At 41.0% G+C, this 22949-nt stretch overlaps 1 protein-coding gene and 1 long non-coding RNA gene across 2 annotated transcripts in view; both read right to left on the bottom strand.

The window, feature by feature from the left end:
* The window catches only part of LOC118365911 (segment polarity protein dishevelled homolog DVL-3-like), a 50829-nt gene that overhangs the window by 27357 nt on the left and 523 nt on the right, over positions 1-22949 (bottom strand). The window contains 1 exon segment of the mRNA XM_052491646.1: positions 3088-3157. Within this exon segment, the coding sequence (XP_052347606.1) occupies positions 3088-3157 (70 nt within the window).
* On the bottom strand, positions 7834-22946 carry LOC127914576 (uncharacterized). Its single transcript, XR_008088907.1, has 3 exons — positions 22421-22946; positions 9476-9588; positions 7834-7855 (listed from the first exon to the last, which is right to left on the bottom strand). It is a non-coding gene; the product is annotated as an uncharacterized LOC127914576 (long non-coding RNA).

A 22949-nucleotide genomic window follows, 5' to 3' on the forward strand; every position in this document is an offset into this window, starting at 1 on the left:
CAGGTTCTCTCCAGAAATGTTCGATCAGGTTCAAGTCCGGGCTATGGCCGGGCCAGTCAAGGACATTCAAAGACTTGTCCCGAAGCCAGTCCTGCATTGTCTTGGCTGTGTGCTTCGGGTTGTTGTCCTGTTGCAAGGTGAACCTTTGCCCCAGTCTGAGGTCCTGAGCACTCTGGAGCAGGTTTTCATCAAGGATCTCTCTGTATTATACTCCGTTCATCTTTCCCTCGATCCTGACTAGTCTCCCAGTCCCTGCAACTGAAAAACATCTACACAGCATGATGCTGCCATCACCATGCTTCACCGTAGGGATGGTGCCAGGTTTCCTCCAGACATGATGCTTGGCATTCAGGTCAAAGAGTTCCATCTTGGTTTCATCAGACCAGAGAATCTTGTTTCTCAAAGACTGATAGTCTTTAGGTGCCTTTTGGCAACCTCCAAGCGGGCTGTCATGTGCATTTTACTGAGGAGTGTCTTCCGTCTGGCCACGCTACCATAAAGGCCTGATTGGTGGAGTGCTGCAGAGATGGTTGTCCTTCTGGAAAGTTCTCCCAGGAACTCTGGAGCTCTGTCAGAGTTGCCATCGGGCCCGTCTCCACCAATTGCTCAGGTTTGGCCGGGCGGCCAGCTCTAGGAAGAGTCTTGGTGGTTCCACTCTTCTTCCATTTAAGAATGATGGAGGCCACTGTGTTCTTGGGGACTTTCAATGCTGCAGAATTGTTTTGTGCTTTGACACAATCCTGTCTTGGAGCTCTATGGAAAATTCCTTCGACCTCATGGCTTGGTTTATGCTCTGACATGCATTGTTAACTGTGTTACCTTATATAGACAGGTGTGTGCCTTTCCAAATCACGTCCAATCAATTGAATTTACCACAGGTGGTAAATCAAGTTGTGGAAACATCAAGGATGATCAATGGAAACAGGATGGGTCTGAATACTTATGCAAATAAGGTACTTCTGTTTTTAATACATTTGCAAAAAACTTTTCGCTTTGTCATAATGGGGTATTGTGTGTTGATTTGAGAGACAAATATTCAATCCATTTTAGAATGAGGCTGTAATGTAAAAAAAAATGGCGGTCAATCGGTCTGAATACTCCCCCAATGCACTGTATGTGTATGTGCTTATGAATGTGAGAGAAGTAGATACATTCTAGCAGTTTATAAAGACTAGCTTGTCTCGTTCTTTCTATGTAAGTGTTCCCTTGAAATCATGTTCCTTGAATTTCAGCCCAGCCTGCCTAGGCTACAGTGCATTCAGAAAGTATTCAGACCACTTGACCTTTTCCACATGTTGGTACTTTACAGCCTTATTCTAAAATTGATTAAATTGTATTTTCTCTCCCATCAATCTACACACTACCCCATAATGACAAAGCAAAACAGCTTTTTAGAATTGGCTGAAATCTTCAAAGTAGCCACCCTTTGTCTTGATGACAGCTTTGCACAGTCTTTGCATTCTCTCAACCAGCTTCATGAGGTAGTCATCTGGAATGCATTTCAATTAACAGGTGTGCCTTGTTAAAAGTTAATTTGTGGAATTTCTTTCCTTAATGCGATTGAGCCAAACAGTTGTGTTGTGACAAGGTAGGGGTGGTATACAGGAGATTGCCTATTTGGTAAAAGACCAAGTCCATATTATGGCAAGAACAGCTCAAATAAGTAAAGAGAAATGACAGTACATTAATAAGACATGAAGGTCAGTCAATACGGAAAATGTCAAGAACTTTGAAAGTTTCTTCAAGTGCAGTCGCAAAAACCATTAAGCACTATGAAGAAACTGGCTCTCACAAGGACCGCCACAGGGAAGGAAGACTCAAATGTACTTCTGCTGCAGAGCATAAGTTAGTTTCCAGCCTGTAAAGAAGGTATCTGTTTTTTAATTTTTAATACATTTGCAAACATTTCGAAAAACCTGTTTTTGATTTGTCATTATGGGGTATTGTGTATAGATTGATTGCTGAGGAGGGAAAAATGTATTTAATCCATTTTAGAAGAAGGCTGTAACGTAACAAAATGTGGAAAAAGTAAAGAGGTCTGAATACTTTCTGAATGCACTGTAGCTGGTCTTGGCTGAGTCATTCCATCTCAGACAGCGATGGACTTTGGTTTCTAGAGCACAACCGAGAGTACACAAATGAATGACAAAAACCAACCAACTACACACACAGCTCTCAAATGCACACACAAAAGCATCATCACACACAGTTGCAAACACACAGCAGGACAGACACACAGACACACAGCTCCCAAATGAGCGAACCATCTGAAGCCAAAACAGATCCCACCAAAAACCCAATTAAACAAGTGTGTTAGCTGTTGCCTAGCTAGTAAAAAGTCACACACACATATACACACACATATATACACACACACACACACACACACACACACACACTGCTCATCTCATTCCATAATTCCACACATCCTATCAAGGCCGTCATTGAAAATAAGAATTTGTTCTTAACTGACTTGCCTAGTAAAATAAAGGTAAAATAAAAAGTAGTGTTTTACAGCTGAAGTCTGATAATAATTGTGAGTTATACCGTCATGTAACCTTTACATAGAGTAACACCACGGTGTGATGCATTTCAAAAGTGTTAGGAGTGTTAACATACACAGGCCTCTCTCTTCCAGACCTCCTGATGAGGGACGCCTGCATACAGAGGGTTCATGTGTAACGGATGTGAAACGGCTAGCTTAGTTAGCGGTGTGCGCTAAATAGCGTTTCAATCGGTTACGTCACTTGCTCTGAGACCTTGAAGTAGTAGTTCCCCTTGCTCTGCAAGGGCCGCGGCTTTTGTGGAGCGATGGGTAACGATGCTTCGTGGGTGACTGTTGTTGATGTGTGCAGAGGGTCCCTGGTTCGCGCCCGGGTATGGGCGAGGGGACGGACGTAAAGTTGTACTGTTACACATGCAGACATAAGGAGAGAGAGAGGGAGCAAGAGAGACCGAGAGACCGATAGAGAGGGAACAAAGAACCGGGCTGTGGTTGAAATGAGTGAGAGAGAAACACGGAATTGCGGTGGAATTGAGAGAGGGCATAGGTGATGACGGTGATAAACATGAAGAACAGTTGCTCACCCATGACACGACCCGGCCGTTGAAACAGGGAAGTTTGGCATTGTCGTCTGAGATCTCCTCCTTCACCACCCTGAGGGGAGAAAGGAGGGAGTCAAAAAAATCCACCGGGTTACACACATCACAACATTAAAGGCAACCTATATATATATATATATAAACTATACAGTGGGTTCCGAAATTATTGACACATTTGATAAAGCTGAGCAAAAAATAATATATACCGAATAAACTGGCCACTGAGTGTGTATGTGTGTGTGTCTGTGTGTATATATATATATATATATATATATATATATATATATATATATATATATATATATTCACTGCTCAAAAAAATAAAGGGAACACTTAAACAACACAATGTAACTCCAAGTCAATCCCACTTCTGTGAAATCAAACTGTCCACTTAGGAAGCAACACTGATTGATGATAAATTTCACATGCTGTTGTGCAAATGGTATAGACATCAGGTGGAAATTATAAGCTATTAGCAAGACACCCCCAATAAAGGAGTGGTTCTGCAGGTGGGGACCACAGACCACTTCTCAGTTCCTATGCTTCCTGGCTGATGTTTTGCTCACTTTTGAATGCTGGCGGTGCTTTCACTCTAGTGGTAGCATGAGACGGAGTCTACAACCCACATAAGTGGCTCAGGTAGTGCAGCTCATCCAGGATGGCACATCAATGCAAGATGTGGCAAGAAGGTTTGCTGTGTCTGTCAGCGTAGTGTCCAGAGCATGGAGGCGCTACAAGGAGACAGGCCAGTACATCAGGAGATGTGGAGGAGGCCGTAGGAAGGCAACAACCTAGCAGCAGGACTTCTACCTCTGCCTTTGTGCAAGGAGGAGCACTGCCAGAGCCCTGCAAAATGACCTCCAGTAGGCCACAAATGTGTATGTGTCTACTCAAACGGTCAGAAACAGACTCCATGAGGGTGGTATGAGGGTCCGACGTCCACAGGTGGGGGTTGTGCTTACAGCCCAACACCGTCAGCACGTTTGGGCATTTGCCAGAGAACACCAAGATTGGCAAATTCGCCACTGGCGCCCTGTGCTCTTCGCAGATGAAAGCAGGTTCACACTGAGCACATGTGACAGACGTGACAGTCTGGAGACGCCGTGGAGAACGTTCTGCTGCCTGCAACATCCTCCAGCATGACCGGTTTGGCGGTGGGTCAGTCATGGTGTGGGGTGGCATTTCTTTGGGGGGCCGCACAGTCCTCCATGTGCTCGCCAGAGGCAGCCTCGACTGCCATTAGGTACCGAGATGAGATCCTCAGACCCCTACTGAGCCTCATGTTGACTTGTTTTAAGGACATTACATCAAAGTTGGATCAGCCTGTAGTGTGGTGTTCCACTAATTTTGAGTGTGACTCCAAATCCAGACCTCCATGGGTTGATACATTTGATTTCCATTGATCATTTTTGTGTGATTTTGTTGTCAGCACATTCAACTATGTAAAGAAAAAGGTATTTAATAAGAATATTTCATTCATTCAGATCTAGGATGTGTTATTTTAGTGTTCCCTTTATTTTTTTGAGCAGTATATATATATATATATATATATATATATATATATATATATACAGTGCCCCTTGAACATTGCAACCTTTTACCACATTTCAGGCTTCACACATAAATATATAAAACTGTATTTTTTTGTGAAGAATCAATAACAAGTGGGACACAATCATGAAGTGGAATGACATTTATTGGATATTTCAAACGTTTTTTTAACAAATCAAAAACTGAAAAATTGGGCGTGCAAGCTGACAGGAAGGCCACAGACAGACAAATAGCAGTGCAGTACAACAGTGGTGTGCAGAGCAGCATTTCGGGAAACACACAACTCGTCAGTCCTTGTTACAGACGGGCTGTTGCAGCAGACGACCACACCGGGTTCCTATCAGCTAAAAACAACAAGAAGCGGCTCCAGTGGTACTCGATCACCAGCACTGGACAATTGAGGAGTGGAAAACAATGACAACGGGTTCAGTTTTCTTGAGTGGCCAACGCAGTCCCCAGACCTCAACCATCTTTGGGATGAAATGGAACGGGCTGTGGAATGTTTCCGACACCTTTTAATTTTTTTAACCTTTATTTAACCAGGCAAGTCAGTTAAGAACATATTCTTATTTTCAATGACGGCCTGGGAACAGTGGGTTAACTGCCTGTTCAGGGGCAGAACGACAGATTTGTACCTTGTCAGCTCGGGGGTTTGAACTCGCAACCTTCCGGTTACTAGTCCAACGCTCTAACCACTAGGCTACGCTGCCGCCCCATTGAAGAATGCCCAGAGAATTCAGACTGTTCTGGAGTCAAAGGGGGGGTTCGACCCAATACTAGATGGGTTTACTTAGTAAACTATACAGCGGGTTCCGAAATTAGACACATTTGATAAAGATGAGCAAAAAGGAATGTATAAAATTAACTATTCAAATACTGAGCTATATTGGTAAATTCTATTATTGCTCAGAGAAAGAGACTTTGTTTAACAAGTAATACAAATATTTTTTCCTATCAAAGAGGAAGGAGTCAAAATTATTGACACCTGTAGTCAATACCTGACCTTGCGAGGATAATGGCACTGAGACCTTTTCAGTGACATTATCCTCGCAAGGTGTCATATTGAAAGGTATTGAAAACAGAACTTCCGGTGGCATGCAACATAACTGACATATTTTCAAATAATTGTCAACATATAACACATTAAGGTGTGGGACGTTGATTGTATTACAAGGAGCAACAGTAGCTCTGTTTCACTCCAGCAGGTAGCATAATCTATCCATTCAGTTCACCTGTGGGAAACATGTCAGCTGTCAACACCCGACAACAGAAAGAGTTGGCCGCTACCATCAGGAAATTACCTCTGCCCTCGACTCGCAATTATATCCGGTAAATGAATATCTTGCACTGCTTACTTCTAAAGTGGATAACGACTCAACTAAAGCGGAAAGTTTGGAGACAGCGGCCAATGTGACAGAGGGAGACTCCATGACCTGCAAACAACACAAACTAACCCTTTACAGCCTGAGCGAAATGATCCATTTCTTGCTGGATCATGAGCTCTGCATGCATTAATGAGCTCTACGTGCATAATTTGTTGGTGTAAAAAAAAACATATATGAAAACACGATACATAATTTGAAAGCTGAGAAACAGCCCTTTCAAATGATATGACATCCCCATCAATAACATTGTAATCAGTCAAGAAATAACACCTGTGAAAATATGTATCTTATATGAAAATCAATACTTTCCCCCCCCCCCAACCAACTGCCATTTACACAACTTTCTAATGAAGATAGAGAAAACCTTATTGAGTCTTCCTCGTTTTGTAATGATTGAACATCTGCAATCAGAATAGAAATAACTTTTACTGTGAACACGTTACAGCTGTTTTAGTGGCCGATCGCATTTTCTATGTAATGTTCCTTGATCAGACACTTTATCTGGATAGTAATATTAAACAAAACTCTGCACCGAAATGAATTACAAATAGCATTTAGTCTTACATTTGACAAAGACAAACAAGTACTATAATATTAATCAAATATGAACTTTATTGAAAGAACAAGGTTAGGGGAATACATTGTCTCATTCACACCTGTAAAAAAAAAAGGTACAAGTTATCTCCATCATAGCCATAACGTTACAGTATATACAACATTCATCTCAGGGATATTGCAATCAACATTGATCTGACCGACGCTGGGCAGCATCTTAGACCTGGAGGGTGGGGGAGGGGGGCAGGCATCAGTTGGCATGGAATCAAGCATTTCTATAACTTCCCTAAACCAGTGTGAGCACAGTGGTCAATCTATTTTATTCAACATCAATATGGAGCATTATCTTTAATATTTGCATCATGTGTCTGGACATACTGAGCCATCTGCTCGTGGGATGCCTTCCTCAAGTTCTCAGTCTGTTTGACAGCCAGACCTTTGCCACGACCCAGCTCCTGTAGTAGAGAGATTTATTCCTAAGGCAACAAAGAGGGAATTCTTGCATGAAATTGATGAGTACCTTCGGGGGCTACCCTACACTCCTCTGTCAGCTCAGTGTAGGCCAATGCCAGGTTCAGCCTGAACAGGAGGAACAATAGTTTATCATCTTTCTATGCTAGGAATGCGTTCCAAATTGTACCCTATTTCTTAGATGGGGCATCAGTGTAGACATCTCTAATAGTAACTGGATTCAAACTACCTGGAGTGCCTCAATTTTGGTCCTCTGCTATGCATAACCGCTTGCCCTCACATTCAGGTGCTACTCAAACAAACCACATCCTATTCTCCTTTCTATCTATCCTGTAACAACACCAACATATTCTAAAGTAGTCCTCCAGTACATTGAAGTTTCATTCTTTCTGTTCAGCCAAATGTTAGTGTGGTGCCATTTAGCCAACTCCTATGTATAGCCAACTTCGATGGTAACATGGCATGACAACATTCATACAATAGGATAAACAGATCTTAGTCAAGGCTAACCAAATGTTGATTCTCTGCCAGTCAATGTTCAACTTTCTGTCCTGTCCTGTGTGTGTGTTCTGTTACCCTGGCTTATTGTATTGTGCTCACTTGGGTAGTGAGGGTGTGTCCTGTGAGGGTGTGATTGTCCCTCAGCCCTTTCTTCAGGATCAGCATGTTGTCCAGTCTCTGCCTGTCCTTGTCACTGTGGGGACAGCTTCTACAGTGTCCTACTCACAAAGGTCTGAGAGCTGACAGTCCACCACACTGTCCTACAGAAAGAGAATTTAAAAATCATAGACCTACGACAGAGAGATAGGATATATATATATAATATATATATATATTATAATATAATATAATATAATATATATATATAGAGAGAGAGAGAGAGAGAAGTACCAGTTAAAAGTTTGGAGACCCCTACTCATTCAAGGGTTTTTCTATATTTTTACTATATAGAATAATAGTGAATACATCAAACTATGAAATAACACATATTTCAATCATGTAGTAAGCAAAAAAAGTATTAAACAAATCTAAATATATTTTAGACTCTTCAAAGTAGCCGCCCTTCGCCTTGATGACGGCTTTGCACACACTTGGCATTCTCTCAACCAGCTTCAACTGGAATGCTTTTCCAAAAGTCTTGAAGGAGTTCCAACATATACTGAGCACTTGTTGGCTGCTTTTCCTTCACTCTGCGGTCCAACTCATCCCAAACCATCTCAATTGGGTTGAGGTCAGGTGATTGTGGAGGCCAGGTCATCTGATGCAGCACTCCATCACTCTCATTCTTGGTCAAATAGCCCTTACACAGCCTGTTGAAAAACAAATGATAGTCCCACTAAGCGCAAACCAGATGGGATGGCGTATCGCTGCAGAATGCTGTGGTAGCCATGCTGGTTAAGTGTGCCTTGAATTCTAAATAAAATCAGACAGTGTCACCAGCAAAGCACCCCAACACCATCACATCTCCTCCTCCATGCTTCATGGTGGGAACCAAAAATCTCAATATCCATTGCTCATGTTTCTTGGCCCAAGCAAGTCTCTTCTTCTTATTGGTGTCCTTTGGTAGTGATTTCTTAGCAGCAATTTGACCATGAAGGCCTGATTCACGCAGTCTCCTCTGAACAGTTGATGTTGAGATGTATATTTTACTTGAACTCTGTGAAGCATTTATTTGGGCTGCAATTTCTGAGGCTGGTAACTCTAATGAACTTATCCTCTGCAGCAGAGGTAACTCTGGGTCTTCCTTTCCTGTGGCGGTCCTCATGAGGGCCAGTTTCATCATAGCGCTTGATGGTATTTGCGACTGCACTTGAAGAAACTTTCAAAGTTCTTGAAATGTTCCGTATTGACTGACCTTCATGATGTAAGGTAATGATGGACTGCTGTTCAGAAAGAAATTCCAAAAATGTACTTTTAACAAGGCACACATGTTAATTGAAATGCAATCCAAAATCAAATCAAATTTTATTTGTCACATACACATGGTTAGCAGATGTTAATGCGAGTGTAGCGAAATGCTTGTGCTTCTCGTTCCGACAATGCAGTAATAACCAACAAGTAATCTAACTAACAATTCCAAAACTACTGTCTTATACACAGTGTAAGGGGATAAAGAATATGTACATAAAATCTAAAAACAGGTGAATACCTCATGAAGCTGGTTGAGAAAATGCCAAGAGTGTGCAAAGCTGTCATCAAGGCAAGGGGTATATATTATATACATACATACATACATACATACATACATACATACGCAAGGGAAGTATTGAAACACCCTTCCACTTTTCCACATTTTGTTACGTAACAGACTTCTCTAAAAATGGATTACATTTAAAAACTCCTCATCAATCTACACACAGTGCTCCATAATGACAAAGCAGAAACATGTTTTTAGATTTTATGGCAAATACCTTGTTTACATCAGTATTCAGACCCTTTGCAATGAGCCTCTCAATTGAGCTCATGTGCATCCTGTTTCCATTGAGCATCCTTGAGATGTTTCTACAACTTGATTGGAGTCCACCTGTGGGAAAATCCATTGATTGGACATGATTTGGAAAGGCACACACCTATCTACAGTTGAAGTCAGAAGTTTACATACACTTGGAGTCATTAAAACTCATTAATAACCTGTTGGGGCTAGGGGGTACAAGGATATATTTGTTAGATGACCACCAAATTCAAAAACACACACAGCGATTTCATAGTCACAAAAGCATAAATATAGATAAAATTAATCACTAACCATTGATTATCGCCATCAGATGACACTCATAGGACATCATGTTATACATGTATTGTGTGTTTTGTTCGATAATGTGCATATATCTATATATATATATATATATTTTTAAATCGCAGTTTACATTGGCGTGTTAAGTGCAGTAATGTTTTGAATCCAAAACATCCAGTGATTTTGCAGAAATACTCACAATAAACATTGATAAAAGATGCAAGTGTCATTCACAGAATTAAAGATAAACGTATCCTCTATGCAACCGCTGTGTCAGATTTCAAAAAAACTTTATGGAAAAAGAATAATCTGAGAATGGCGCTCAGAACCCAAAGAAATAGCCGCCATTTTGGCGTCAACAGAAGCTACAAAAAAACACTATAAATATTCACTTACCTTTGAATATCTTCATCAGACAGCAGTTCCAGGAATCCCAGTTCGACAATAAATGACTGATTTGTTCCATAAAGTTAAAAAAAAAACATAATTTAGCCACTTGTTGTTAGCTTGTTCGCATTCAATCCTCAAAAAGCACAAGCAATTCCTCCAGACAAAAACTTTAAAAGTTCCGTTACAGGTTGTAGAAACAAGTCAAATGATGTATGCAATCCATATTTAGGATGTTTTAAACATTAATCAGCAATAAGGTTCCAACCGGAAAATTTCATTGTCTGAAGAAAGGCATTGGAATGCAAGAACACTCTCTTGTGATCGTGCGTAATGAGACCACCGAAACTGAGAATTTCATTGTCTGAAGAAAGGCATTTGAATGCAAGAACACTCTCTCGTGACCGTGCGCAATGAGACCACCGACTCAAAGAGCTATTTGAGCCCCTCCTTTATAGTAAAATCATACAACCAGAATCTAAAGATGGTGACATATCTAAGATGGACATCAAATGGCACTGTTTTCAAAATTGAGTTCACACTTCCTGTTTGGATTTCTTCTCAGGTTTTTGTCTGCCATATGAGTTCTGTTATACTCACAGACATAATTCAAACAGTTTTAGAAACGTCAGCGTGTTTCCTATCCACCAGTAATAATAATATGCATATATTCCCATCTGGGAAAGAGTAGGAGGCAGTTTATTCTGGGCATGCCTTTCATCCAAGTGAAAATGCTGCCCCCTAGCCCCAACAGATTTTAAAGTCATTAAAATGTTTCAACCACTCCACAAATTCCTTGTTATCAAACTATAGTTCTGGTTCTCTAGTAAACTGCTTCTCTAGTAAATTGGTAGGAATATCTCATCTTATGTTCAAGAAGGGCCTTTTTCCCTTTATTCAGATTACACCGGCCCAATTTCGATTGTTTGAAAAGGAACAAATGTTTTAAACAAGCCTTAGAAAGTTGGTTGCAATTTCAGTTTAATCCACCTGAAAAGACAAAAAATAATACAACAAATATTGTGGTTAAATTCAAATATACTTATTGATTTAAAAATATATATTTTTTGAAGAAATTAAAAGAAGAAGGTATCATTTTTTTGAATGATATCATAAATAGGACTGGTGGAGTTATGTTACACATGGAGCTAACACAGACATATAGAAATGCTCTATCCAAAAATACAAACAATTAATTGCAGCATTACCACAAAAATGGAAGAGGCAAGTAGAAGGGGAAAAAGTAAGGAACTTGTAAGTCGGCCCTGTATTAAAAGAACATCAATGGTTAAAGAAAAATAAATGATCTAATGACTCTGCCTCCTCACAGCAGAATCTGCAGAGCTGGGAAGATTGTATCTCCCATATACAGTGGGGCAAAAAAGTATTTAGTCAGCCACCAATTGTGCAAGTTCTCCCACTTAAAAAGATGAGAGAGGCCTGTAATTTTCATTGTTATGTTTAGAGAAAAAAGGGGGAGGCCTGCAAGCAGAAGAATTACCATCCCCAACGGTGAAGCACAGGGTGGCAGCATCATGTTGTGGGGGTGCTTTGCTGCAGAAGGGACTGGTGCACTACACAAAATAGATGGCATCAGGGTGGTAGGAAAATATGTGGATATATTGAAACATCTCAAGACATCAGTCAGGAAGTTAAAGCTTGGTCGCATATGGGTCTTTCAAATGGACAATGACCCCAAGCATACTTCCAAAGTTGTGGCAAAATGGCTTAAGGACAACAAAGTCAATGTATTGGAATGGCCATCACAAAGCCCTGACCTCACTCCTATAGAAAATTTGCGGGCAGAACTGAAAAAGCGTGTGTGAGCAAGGAGGCCTACAAACCTGACTCAGTTACACCAGCTCTGTCAGGAGTAATGGGCCAAAATTCACCCAACTTATTGTGGGAAGGTTGTGGAAGGATACCCGAAACAATTAAAAGGCAATGCTACCAAATACTAATTGAGTGTATGTAAACTTCTGACCCACTGGGAATATGATGAAAGAAATAAAAGCTGGGAAAAAATAATTCTCTCTAGTATTATTCTGACATTTCACATTGTTAAAATAAAGTGGTGATCCTAACTGACCTAAGACAGCACCTTTTTACTAAGATTAAATGTCAGGAATTGTAAAAAAAAAAGTTTAAATGTATTTGGCTAATGTTTATGTAAACTACCAACTTCAACTGTAGATGATGTCCTACAGCTGAAAGTGCATGTCAGAGCAAAAACCAAGCCATGAGGTCTAAGGAATTGTCCATATAGCTCCAAGACAGGAATGTGTCAAGGCACAGCTCTGGGGAAAGGTACAAAACATTTCTACAGCATTGAAAGTCCCCAAGAACACAGTGGCCTCCATCATTCTTAAATGGAAGAAGTTTGGAACCACCAAGACTCTTCCTAGAGCTGGCCGCCCAGCCAAACTGAGCAATCAGGGGAGAAGGGCCTTGGTCAGGGAGGTGACCAAGAACCCGATGGTCACTCTGACAGAGCTCTAGAGTTCCTTTGCGGAGATGGAAGAATCTTCCAGAAGGACAACCATCTCTGCAATACTCCACGAATCAGGCCTTTATGGTAGAGTGGCCAGACGGGAGCCACTCCTCAGTAAAAGGCACATGACAGCCCGCTTGGAGTTTGCTAAAAAGGCACCTAAAGGACTCTCAGACCATGAGAAAGAAGATTCTCTGGACTGATGAAACCAAGATTGAACTCTTTGGCCTGAATGCCAAGCGTCACGTCTGGAGGAAACCTGGCATCATCCCTATAGTGAAGCATGGTGGTTGCAGCATCATGCTGTGGGGATAGTTTTCAGCGGCAGAGATTGGGAGACTAGTCAGGATCAAGGGAAAGATTAACAGAGCAAAGTACAGAGAGATCCTTGCTCCAGAGTGCTAAGGACCTCAGACTGGGGCAAAGGTTCACCATCCAACAGGACAACAACCCTAAGCACACAGCAAAGACAACACAGGAGTGGTTTCAGGACATGTCTCTGAATGTCCTTGAGTAGCCCAGCCAGAGCCCGAACTTGAATCCGAATGAACATCTCTGGAGAGACCTGAAAATAGCTGTGCAGCGACACTCCTCACCCAACCTGACAGAGCTTGAGTGGATCGGCAGAGCAGAATGAAACTCCCCAAATACAGGTTTGCCAAGCTTGTAGTGTCATACCCAAGAAGATTCAAGGCTGTAATCTCTGCCAAATGTGCTTCAACAAAATACTGAGTAAAGGGTCTGAATACTTGTGTAAATGTGATATTGAATTATTTATTACGGGGTCATTACGGGGTATTGGGTAGATTGATGAAAAAATACACTGCCGGTCAAAAGTTTTAGAACACCTTCTCATTCAAGGGTTTTTCTTTATTATTACTATTTTCTACATTGTATAATAATAGTGAAGACATCAAAACTATTAACACATATGGAATCATGTAGTAAGCAAAAAAGTGTTAAACTAATCAAAATATACTTCTTCAAATAGCCACCCTTTGCCTTGATGACAGCTTTGCACACACTTGGCATTCTCTCAACCAGCTTCACCTGGAATTATTTAATCCATTTTAGAATGGCTGTAACGTAAACATTTTTGGAAAAAGTCAAGGGGTCTGAATATTTTCCGAATGCACTCAATGTTAAAAAAAAGTGTGTGTGAACATATCCCTAACCTTTCCAACAGACAAAGAGCTATGAATGGATCAGAGGTTCACCAATCAGGGCCTTGATTGGCTCGGCAACAGTAACTATGTTTGATGGGATGTTGATGGAAAATTCTGCTAACTCACAGAAAACTGAACAATGTTTTTGCAACGTTCCGATGAAACAGGCACAATGTGTGAAATAATTAATTGAAATTATATGAGAGGAATATTAATTGATTTTAATTAAAATATTGTATCTGAAACTAAAAACTAAAACAAAAAAAAAACTAAAAACTAACTCGTGCAGTTGCCCTCGCAAGGTGAGGTAAATGAGATGGTTTTTTGTGTTTTTTATTCATTTTTTACATACATTTACATACATACATTTTTTTATTTCACCATTATTTAGCCAGGTAGGCGAGTTGAAAACAAGTTCTCATTTACATCTGCGACCTGGCCAAAATAAAGCAAAGCAGTGCGACACAAACAACAACACAGAGTTACACATGGAGTAAACAAACATACAGTGTGTGAAAATGGAGTGAGGAGGTAAAGCAATAAATAGGCCATAGTAGCAAGTAATTACAATTCAAAAAGGTATTGAAAAAAGGGACGTCAACAATTTAGACAGAGCTGGTCATGGGTGCACCTCAGCCACGCTCAAGGTCCTAAACGATATCATAACCGCCATCGACAAGAGATATTACTATGCAGCTCTACTCATCGACCTGGCCAAGGCTTTTGACTCACATTCTTATCGGCAAACTCAACAACCTTGGTTTCTCAAAAGACTGTCTCGCCTGGTTCACCAACTACTTCTCAGACAGAGTTCAGTGTGTCAAATCGGAGGGCCTGTTGTCCGGACCTCTGGCAGTATCCTAGGTAGGTGCCACAGGGTTCAAGCCTCGGGCCGACTCTCTTCTCTGTATCAATGATGGCGCTCTTGCTGCTGGTGATTCTCTGATCCACCTCTACGCAGACGACACCATTCTGTATACTTCTGGTCCTTCTTTGGACACTGTGCTAAGAAACCTCCAGACAAGCTCCAATGCCATACAACTCTCCTTTCGTGGCCTCCAACTGCTCTGAAATGCTAGTAAAACTAAGTGTATGCTCTTCATCCAATCACTGCCCGCCCATCCAGCATCACTACTCTGGACGGTTCTGACATGTGGACAACTACAAATACCTAGGTGTCTGGCTAGACTGTAAACTCTCCTTCCAGACTCACATTAAGCATCTCCAATCCAAAATTAAATCTAGAATCGGCTTCCTCTTTCGCAACAAAGCATCCTTCACTCATGCTGCCAAACATACCCTCGTAAAACTGACTATCTTACCGATCCTCGATTTCGGCGATGGCATTTACAAAATAGCCTCCAAAACTCTACTCAACAAATTGGATGACATCCGTTTCGTCACCAAAGCCCCATATACTATCCTCCACTCCGACCTGTACGCTCTCGTTGGCTGGCCCTCGCTTCATACTCGTCGTCAAAACCCACTGGCTCCAGGTCATGTACAAGTATCTGCTAGGTAAATCCCCACCTTATCTCAGCTCACTTGTCACCATAGCAGCACCCACCCGTAGCACGCGCTCCAGCAGGTATATTTCACTGGTCACCGCCAAAGCCAATTCCTCTTTTGGCTGCCTTTCCTTCCAGTTCTCTGCTGCCAATGACTGGAATGAACTGCAAAAATCACTGAAGCTGGAGACTCATATCTCCCTCACTAACTTTAAGCACCAACTGTCAGAGCAGCTCACAGATCACTGCACCTGTACATAGATGGGCTGTTTACAGATGGGCTATCTACCTCATCCCCATACTGTATCTATTTATTTATCTTGCTCCTTTGCACCCCAGTATCTCTACTTGCACATTCATCTTCTGCACATCTATCAGCAGTTTTTAATTGCTATATTGTAATTACTTTGCCACTATGGCCTATTTATTGCCTTACCTCATTTTCACACACTGTATATATACTTTTCCTACTGTATTATTGACTGTATGTGTGTTTATTCCATGTGTAACTCTGTGTTGTTATATGTGTCGAACTGCTTTGCTTTATCTCTGAATGGCACACCTACACAATACATGTCTGAATTCTTTCAAATCTTAAAAATGATTCTTTAACCTGCCTCCTCCCCTTCATCTACACTGACTGAAGTGGATTTAACAAGTGACATCAATATGGGATTATAACTTCAGTCTGTCATGTTTTATCCTCAGGGAATATTTCCACACTATGAGGTTGGAATAGTAGTGCGAAAATGATAATGCCCTTTTAGTGTAAGAGATTTTCGAAAAGACTGAAACTTCAGTCTCTTTTGATGGGATGGAGTTTTGGCCTGCCTGGTGACACACCAGATGTTAAAGGAGTTAATAGACCAATAAGAAAGGGAGTTCCAAATGTCTCTGCCAATCCCCTCTCAACTAGTTTGCTCTTTGCTAAGAAGCTATTTTTGTTTATTTTTGAGCATTTTAATTGAAAAACAAATATTTCACAGTAAGGTACTTAACTGTTACAGAGAAATGATTTGATATTGAGATACAAACATCTGCATTGGACCTTTAATACCAACAAATGTGCCTGTATAATAATAAAATAACAAAGGCATAAAGTAAAGAGTGGATGTGTGGGGCAATTTTTTTTTTTTTTTTTTAAGTGGTTGTGTGGGGCAAATAAATACATGAAATGACAACAGCCAGATGAAAACAATACACTACAGGCTCTACAATATCACACATTTTTCTCAGTAAACGTCTCTCTCAAACATTAACACAAAAAGTTGCTCACGCCACTAGCCCCTCCCCAGCTGCTCCCTGAAAAAGTGCTGACCTCAAGTGAACCCTGTTGCCATAGAAACCACAAAGAGGAGACAGACAGACAGACAGACAGACAGACAGACAGACAGACAGACAGACAGACAGACAGACAGACAGACAGACAGACAGACAGACAGACAGACAGACAGACAGACAGACAGACAGACAGACAGACAGACAGACAGACAGACAGACAGACAGAGCGTTGTTAGAGGTAGAGCATAACATATGGAAAATAAAAAAATAAGCATAGAAAGAAATATGACTGGTTTAATACATCACTTAAAATGTCTTCCTTTACACAAACATTTACCCATGAGTACAAACACGAGCAGACAATCATGAGCAGTGAGTAGACATTTACCTGACCTAGTTTTGTCCTGCTCCTGAGCCACATTTTGGATGTGTGTAAAGATACTGGACAGATTTTTAATTTGATGACTGTTGTGCCGCAGCGAATTTTCCTGCGCAGCATGAAATGCTAAATTCTACTGTATTCAAGGTTTAAAAAGGATTCTGTAGTTTGTAATTTCCACTTAAAAATGTCAGACTTGATTTTCCCTAATGAAAAATGCATTAGCCCCTAGACAAATGTCCATTAATTATTATCTGCGTAATAACTGTAATAAAATTCACATTGGTTGTTGCTGCGGGATTACTTTCCTGCTGTGAGAACCTGTTCACATGAAGATAGCACATCTGTATTTTCTTTTCATGAGTAAGAGAAGTCACGCACACACAAAGACACACTAGTAATCTGTCAGGAACTCTCCTCTATCATACACACACACACCTGGCGATGCATTCGGACACAAAGATGCTTTGAATAATGACTTTACCATTTGTCCTGGCGGACGAAGAGCCAGAGAGAAGAGGAGGAGTCTCCTGTTCCCTGTCGCTGTGTGTGTGTGTGTGTGTGTGTGTGTGTGTGTGTGTGTGTGTGTGTGTGTGTGTGTGTGTGTGTGTGTGTGTGTGTGTGTGTGTGTGTGTAATGCGGAAACTCAGGGGTTGAGTCCTAAATGGCACCCTATTCCCTACATAGTGCACTACTTTTGAGGGCTCTTGTCAAATGTAGTGCACTATGAAATAAATACGGTGCCATTTAGGATGCATAGTGTGGCAGTCCCAAGCCCTGCGGCTGATTTTATTAAGCACATTAAAAACAATAATAATCTCTCTCACTCTCTCTTTCTGCATCTCAATCCATCCCTCCCTCTACGTCTCTTACTCTTCTAAGCATCAAATCAAATGTATTTATACAGCCCTTCTTACATCAGCTGATATCTCAAAGTACTGTACAGAAACTCAGCCTAAAACCCCAGTAAGTTTCGATTGCGGGGAAAGTCCAAAAGATATGAGAGTGATCCTCCCTCAATAGACCACATTCTCTCCAACAAGGGTGTAGGGAGCCAGCCTGTTTTGATTTCAGTATAGGCGTTATGAAGAAACGTATAACATTCTTCCAACAGAATTCTCTCCATGACCTTGAGTTGGTGGAGCTTTGTTGAGTCTCTAATATGTTCAACCATGTTTCATCAGTTATTTCAATGTTAAGTTCCTCCTCCCATTTCTTTTTAATATAGTTTGTAGAATGTTTTTTTGAGGATTGAATACCCAAGTAGAGATTTGAAATAGTTTTTTTGTTACTCCCCAAGATGTATGCGTTAGTGAATACTTGGATTAATATTGGAGGTGCTCGAAGGTTAGTCACTTTTATCTCCCTTAAGAAATAGTGTCAAACTTGTAGGTATCTGTAAAAATCTTGTTTATCTAAGCCATGTTTTTTTTACTTCGGTCCTGGAAGTTATCTAGGTTCCCATTCCTTATAATTGTACTGAATGATGTGATGCCTTTCTGTGTCCATTGTTTAAGCTCATTCATCCTTGTTCCAAAGACACCTACAGAACTACATTCATCCTTGTTCCAAAGACACCTACAGTATCTCATGCATCCTTGTTCCAAAGACACCTACAGTATCTCATGCATCCTTGTTCCAAAGACACCTACAGTATCTCATGCATCCTTGTTCCAAAGACACCTACAGTATCTCATGCATCCTTGTTCCAAAGACACCTACAGTATCTCATGCATCCTTGTTCCAAAGACACCTACAGTAGCTCATTCATCCTTGTTCCAAAGACACCTACAGTACTACATGCATCCTTGTTCCAAAGATTCCTACAGTAGCTCATTCATCCTTATTCCAAAGACACCTACAGTAGCTCATTCATCCTTGTTCCAAAGACACCCACAGTAGCTCATTCATCCTTGTTCCAAAGACACCTACAGTAGCTCATGCATCCTTGTTCCAAAGACACCCACAGTAGCTCATTCATCCTTGTTCCAAAGACACCTACAGTAGCTCATGCATCCTTGTTCCAAAGACACCTACAGTAGCTCATGCATCCTTGTTCCAAAGACACCCACAGTAGCTCATTCATCCTTCTTCCAAAGACACCTACAGTATCTCATTCATCCTAGTTCCAAAGACACCTACAGTATCTCATGCATCCTTGTTCCAAAGATACCTACAGTATCTCATGCATCCTTGTTCCAAAGACACCTACAGTATCTCATGCATCCTTGTTCCAAAGATTCCTACAGTAGCTCATTCATCCTTATTCCAAAGATTCCTACAGTAGCTCATTCATCCTTGTTCCAAAGACACCTACAGTAGCTCATGCATCCTTGTTCCAAAGACACCTACAGTAGCTCATTCATCCTTGTTCCAAAGACACCTACAGTATCTCATGCATCCTTGTTCCAAAGATACCTACAGTATCTCATGCATCCTTGTTCCAAAGATTCCTACAGTAGCTCATGCATCCCTGTTCCAAAGACAAATAAAGTAGCTCAAGCATCCTTGTTCCAAGGACACCTGCAGTAGCTCATTCATCGTTGTTCCAAAGACAAATACACTAGCTCATGCATCCGCTTTTATATTGTTGGCCCCAGCAGGAATCGAAAATACGATCCTGGCTTTGCAAGCGCCATGTTTTACCAACTGAGCCTCACAGGACAGCATGATATGGGTTGTTGGACTGGTTAATCTATCCAGGCCTGCAGGTGCAGACTACTCCACTGATGTGGAAAAGCAGTGAAGCACTCCCTGATCAGATTTACTACGGACAAATAAGACGGATGCTGCTCTGGACACACACGGATGGAGGGAGGGAGGGATGAGGGAAGAGCTATGAAAAAGAGGGAGAATGAAAAAGAGGGAGGATGAAAAAGAGGGTCAGGAGGGTCAGGATGGAAAAGAGAGCAGGAGGGAAGGGACAAAGGTGAAAGGGGGGGGGGTAATAATCTCTGAGGTTCAGAGTCGGCATCCTTTTTTCTTCCCAGCCATAAAAAACACAAATAGGACAGAGAGACCGATTAAAAAACCACAGGAGGCCAGACACAAACACAGAGACAAAGACAGCGAATCTATTCCCCAGTACATGTGCACACATCTAATATGCAAATAGTCTCAAGTCGACAGAGAAGAGGGGAAGACAGGAAAATAAAACAGGAAGAAGGGAGGAAAGTAGGTCAGCTTCCTAAGAGACAGAGCGAGCACTCTGCTCCACTACACACAAACACACAGTATCCACTACTATAGAAACAGATGTACCCGGTTGGGGGTCTAGAGCGGTAGGGTGAGGTTCTAGTGGTCCACACCAGGCTTTTGTTTACATACATTTTTGTATTTATTTAACATACCATCCTCCAATGCATCCTTCAGTCCTTCCTTAAAGTCATCACTATTCTAACACGATTGGATAGGTGAGCGCAAGGATATCACTGCATAGCCTCCACCAATCCGCCCATGCCCGTAAGGTCAGTGATTACTGCAAGGGAGGGAGGAATAGCACATAAAATAATTCTGACTGATCAGCTACAGGTCTGCAGCAGAAGCAGCACCAAACTTGAAATGTGTTGTTTCAAATGTGAAATGGCTGTTTTCACACGTTGAGCTTTAATTTCACGTGAAACCATATTTTCACATGTACTAAATAGAATTGACACCACCTTTTCTCATGTGAGGAGAATAACATGTTGTTTTCACCACACACGTGAATTGTAGTTTGACATGTGAAATCACAAGTTCACATGTGAAAATCTAACTTTCAAATGTGGAATTGTATGTTCACATGTGGGGGTGAAATAGTGTTATTCCCCTCACATGTGAAAAGGTGGTGTTAACATGTTGCAGTAGCAATGTTCCCACATGTGGAACTGCAATCCTTTAATGCCGTTCTGTAAAAAGGTTATCTGAGTAATAATTCAAGTGCATTATTTTGATTTCTGAGCCACTTCATTATTATTGTATTCCTCCATGGTGTTACATTGATATACATGTACAGTGCATTTGCAAAGTTTTCAGACCCCTTTGACTTTTTACACATTTTATTATGTTACAGCCTTATTCTAAAATTGATTCAATTGTTTTTCCCCCTCATCAATCTACACACAATACCCCATAATGACAAAGTACATTTATATATTTAAAAAAAAACTGAAATATAACACTTACATAAGTATTCAGACCCTTTACTCAGTTCTTTGCTGAAGCACCTTTGCCAGTGATTACAGCTTTGAGTCTACTTGGGTATGATGTTACAAGCTTGGCACACCTGTATTTGGGGAGTTTCTCCCATTCTTCTCTGCAGATCCTCTCAAGCTCTGTCAGGTTGGACGGGGAGTGTCACTGCACAGCTATTTTCAGGTCTCTCCAGAAATGTTGGGGGTATTGTGTGTAGATTGATGAGGATTTTTATTTTATTTCATCCATTTTATTTCATCCATTAAGGCTGTAACGTAACAAAATGTGGAAAAAGTCAAGGGGTCTGAACACTTTCCGAATGCCGTGTACACTGTTGAGCAGAAGGAGGATGAAACCATACCACTTGCTGACCACACTTTGTCTAGCCTGTGTGTAGGTTTGGTATCAACCATGAATAGGGTAATCCCAATCCCTGTCCACAATATTTCCAAGTCCAGCTTTCTAGATAGCCATAAGCACAGATCACAAAATGTATTTTATCTTTCTCCAACACATTCAAGCTAAGCTCTCTCTCACACACACACACACACACACACACACACACACACACACACACACACACACACACACACTAATGACGGTTGAATTTATGAGGGCAAGGAGATTAACCTAATTTTCTATTGATCACAAAAGAGAAACCTTCCCCATGGTCCCTTTCCAGTCTCCATTTTCAAGAATGGAGCCTCCATTTTCAAGAAAAACTAAGGCATTGGGAATGGACATTATCAAGTTCATCCTCTTCCAAGCATTTTGTTTTGACAACTGTTAAATCAGTCTCTACAGAGCACGGAACAGTAAAATCCACCAGCTCAGACACAGACAATACCCTCAGTAAATCAGAGTATGGAGAGAACTAGGATTTCCACTAGATAGCACAGTCAAGGTCAAAATTCTTAAAACTTAATGAAAACAAAAATCTGCTTTTTAGTATTAAGGTTAGGTTTAGGCATAAGGTTAGCACTGTGGTTAAGGTTAGGTTTACAATCACATTTGAAGAAAATTGTAGAATAGGCGGAGTTTATGACTTTGTGGCTGTGGTAACTAGTGACCACCGAGGACTACTGTCTAGTGCGCATGATGGAAACTATCGAATTTAGGAAAATTCCAAGCACAAAGTTTCGTTATTTCGTCAAATCCTTTTTACGCTAAAAAAAAGTATCACAACGGACGGCCGCTCTTCTGAGAAGACGCAAATCCGTGCGCTTTAGTAACTCACCATTAAAAGCTGTCGATTGACCCGTTTTTCCCTCTAGCCTTCCCAAAGCATAGTGTGTTTTTTAGGGGGTGGGAGGGGAGACTTGGAAACCATCAACACTTCTTATGTGGCATTAACAGAAAAGCAAGCATTTGGAACAACTCCGTCCCTCATAAAAACATCTGACTTACAACCGCACCCCCCACCCAGTATCCTCAGTGATGCCAATAACCGGAGTCCTCCATTTCCAAAATGGACGCTCTTGATATATGAAATAAACTACAATCTATCCCATTTGATCAGATCGGATTACATATTTGTAGTCTATTCAAAACACTGATGGGAAAGCTATTTGCTGTATTTTAGCAATGCGTAAAGGCGCTCTAAAAGTCCTAGGCTATCAAGTGACATTGACAGGAGAGGCGGGGCGCAGAGAATGCGTACGGGAATGTAAAATCCCAGTGTCTATCCAACAGTATCAATAACAGGAAAAATAAATACACCACTTCTACACCCCATATTTATATGGAAGAGCAGCAAAGTAAGTTAC

This window comes from Oncorhynchus keta, chromosome 33, assembly GCF_023373465.1.
Source record: "Oncorhynchus keta strain PuntledgeMale-10-30-2019 chromosome 33, Oket_V2, whole genome shotgun sequence".
Lineage (NCBI taxonomy): Eukaryota > Metazoa > Chordata > Actinopteri > Salmoniformes > Salmonidae > Oncorhynchus > Oncorhynchus keta.